The sequence below is a fragment of the Sinocyclocheilus rhinocerous genome, unplaced genomic scaffold (assembly GCF_001515625.1).
Source record: "Sinocyclocheilus rhinocerous isolate Xijiao unplaced genomic scaffold, SAMN03320098_v1.1 scaffold1413, whole genome shotgun sequence".
Taxonomy (NCBI): Eukaryota; Metazoa; Chordata; class Actinopteri; order Cypriniformes; family Cyprinidae; genus Sinocyclocheilus; species Sinocyclocheilus rhinocerous.
In genome coordinates this window covers 268,531-270,747 of record NW_015639297.1, presented here as the reverse complement: position 1 = coordinate 270,747, position 2,217 = coordinate 268,531, and the positions used below count along the sequence as shown (strand labels likewise).

The following is a 2,217-nucleotide window of genomic DNA, read 5'->3' as shown; positions in this document are numbered from 1 at the left end:
ATAAAATAACTGTGTATATATATATATATATATATATATATATATATATATAATAAGTATCTGGTATAGTTGTAGAACATGTGTGTTTTATGTCTCAACTGTCAATGATACAATTAGCCTGTACGTTGGAACCAGAGCTGCTTTTATTTTGAAAACAAGTACGTGCCTGCGTGTTTTACACAAGCCATCTTGCCGTTGACTTCACACAGCTCCTGAACCAAAGGGGCTAATATGTCGATGGAGGATCCTTTTTTCGTGGTTAAAGGGTAAGAAAGGTTATCTTCTCCATCTTTGTCTAAACGACATGGGTTTGATATTGACAGGCTAAGTTAAAGGTAAGCGAAGCATCTTCAGCATCTGTAGCCCCAGTTAATGTCACATTATTTGTGTTTCCATGCGACTTTACCAATAAACAGCCTTAGTGTAATAATAAGCAGAAGTATGGCTGTGTTTCTAGTTACGTTTTAGAAGTTTGGAAGGTTAAATTAAGTCACCTGTGTTGACAGGAGTGTAAACACACACTAGTGTATGTTGCATGTGTTTTAAATGTGTCTCTGCCATTCATTTAATGCACAGTTAGAAACCACACATAAATCAAATGTGTTCGTCATATTAAAACATGTTTGATAAATTAAGACATCACCCCATCATGACAGTAACCAAAAAGTGCTTGTGTAGAGGTTGTTTAATATAGATAAACAACTTTCATTCCCATCAGGTAGAAGGGGTTTCACGGTTTACTCATGCTTTTGACAGGGAGGTGCAGAAGGCCCTGTCCAAAGCACAGGGGCTGTTCGAGCGCTGGGAGGAACTGCTGCAGGAAGAGGCCCCCGTCAGCCGCGATGAGCTGGACTGGAGCACCAATGAACTCCGAAACTGCCTGAGGGCCATCGACTGGGACCTAGAGGACCTGCATGAAACCATCAGTATCCTGCCATAAACCAAAGGCCTATGATGCCGTCAAACATCCTTAGTAGAAGTTTTCACAAAAACGTATAGGTACGTAAAAGCAAAAGGGAGATGGAGGTGCCAAAATACTGTGCGGTCTAAATAAAGGAAAATACAAATGTTAACATTTTGAAAAAGAATGTAAACTAGCGTCAAAAGTTCTGAGTTGGTATGTTTTTTTTATTATTATTATTGTCTTTGAAAGAAGTATTTTATGCTCACCAAGGCTGCTGGGTAAAAATACAATAAAAACAGTAATATTGTGAAATCTCATTACATGTTAAAATAATAGTTTTCTATTTGATTATATTTTCATATTTAGTTTGATAAAGCTGTTTTTTAGCAGCCATTAGTCCAGTCTTCAGTGTCACATGTTCCTTCAAAAATTGTTCTAATGTGCTGATTTAATGCTTGGGAAGCATTTCTTATTATTATGAATGTTGAGAACAGTTGTGCTGCTAAATATTTTTTATGGATAGTTTTTTTCAGGATACTTTGAATTAAGTTCAAAAGAACAGCATTGATTTGAAATATAAACTTTTGTTACATTATAAATGCCGCCTTTACTGTCACCTTTAATGCATCTTTGCTCTATTATTTCTAAAAAAAAAAAAAATCTTACCAACCTAAAACTTTTGATTGGTAATGTATATGCTGATCTCTTTATAGTCCTTGACTGTATCAGGTATTGTGGAGGCAAACCCTGGAAAGTTCCGTTTAGGAGAACCTGAACTCCAGGAAAGGCAGGAATTTGTGGAACGAACTCGTAAATCCGTGCAGGTATGGATCCCTGTCCCAGTTTCTATTATTGTTTTCATTTTATGTTGGAGTTCCAGTATTTTCATATGCATGAATATGTATCTGTATGTAGCTGATGAAGGAGCAGCTCTCTAGTCCCTCAGCTGTGGCTCAAGCAGAGAAGAAAAACAAACAGGTGAGTGATTCATTCACTATTAAACTGAAATGTATGAATCCATATGGTCACGTGCGCTAGTGACATCAGCACCGTGTCCCTGTCTGACAGGCTCTGCTGGGGGCCACGGCAAAGGATCGTTACGCCGGTCTGGAGCCTCACCTGGTGTCTGCAAACTCCAGATACATTCAGGAGCAACAGGAACAGCAGCAGGTAAAAGACAGGAGGTCAAAACATGTCTTTTTCTCATTTAATATTTTTCTTATCCACAGGGATTAAAGTTCCGTCGCTACGACAGATTTCCGTCAGTTCATAAAGACAGTCACTTGCTTCATTCCTGAATGATTCAGCCGTTC

At 38.2% G+C, this 2,217-nt stretch overlaps 1 protein-coding gene across 1 annotated transcript in view; it reads left to right on the top strand.

The window, feature by feature from the left end:
* Positions 1–168: 168 nt before the first annotated feature.
* Positions 169–2,217, top strand: part of LOC107751114 (syntaxin-10-like) — a 6,107-nt gene continuing 4,058 nt past the window's right edge. Inside the window, exons 1-5 of the mRNA XM_016566720.1 lie at positions 169–266; positions 757–926; positions 1,634–1,728; positions 1,820–1,882; positions 1,973–2,074. Coding sequence (XP_016422206.1) covers positions 232–266; positions 757–926; positions 1,634–1,728; positions 1,820–1,882; positions 1,973–2,074 — 465 coding nt within the window. The 5' untranslated portion in view covers positions 169–231. The remainder of the gene's footprint in view (positions 267–756; positions 927–1,633; positions 1,729–1,819; positions 1,883–1,972; positions 2,075–2,217) is intronic.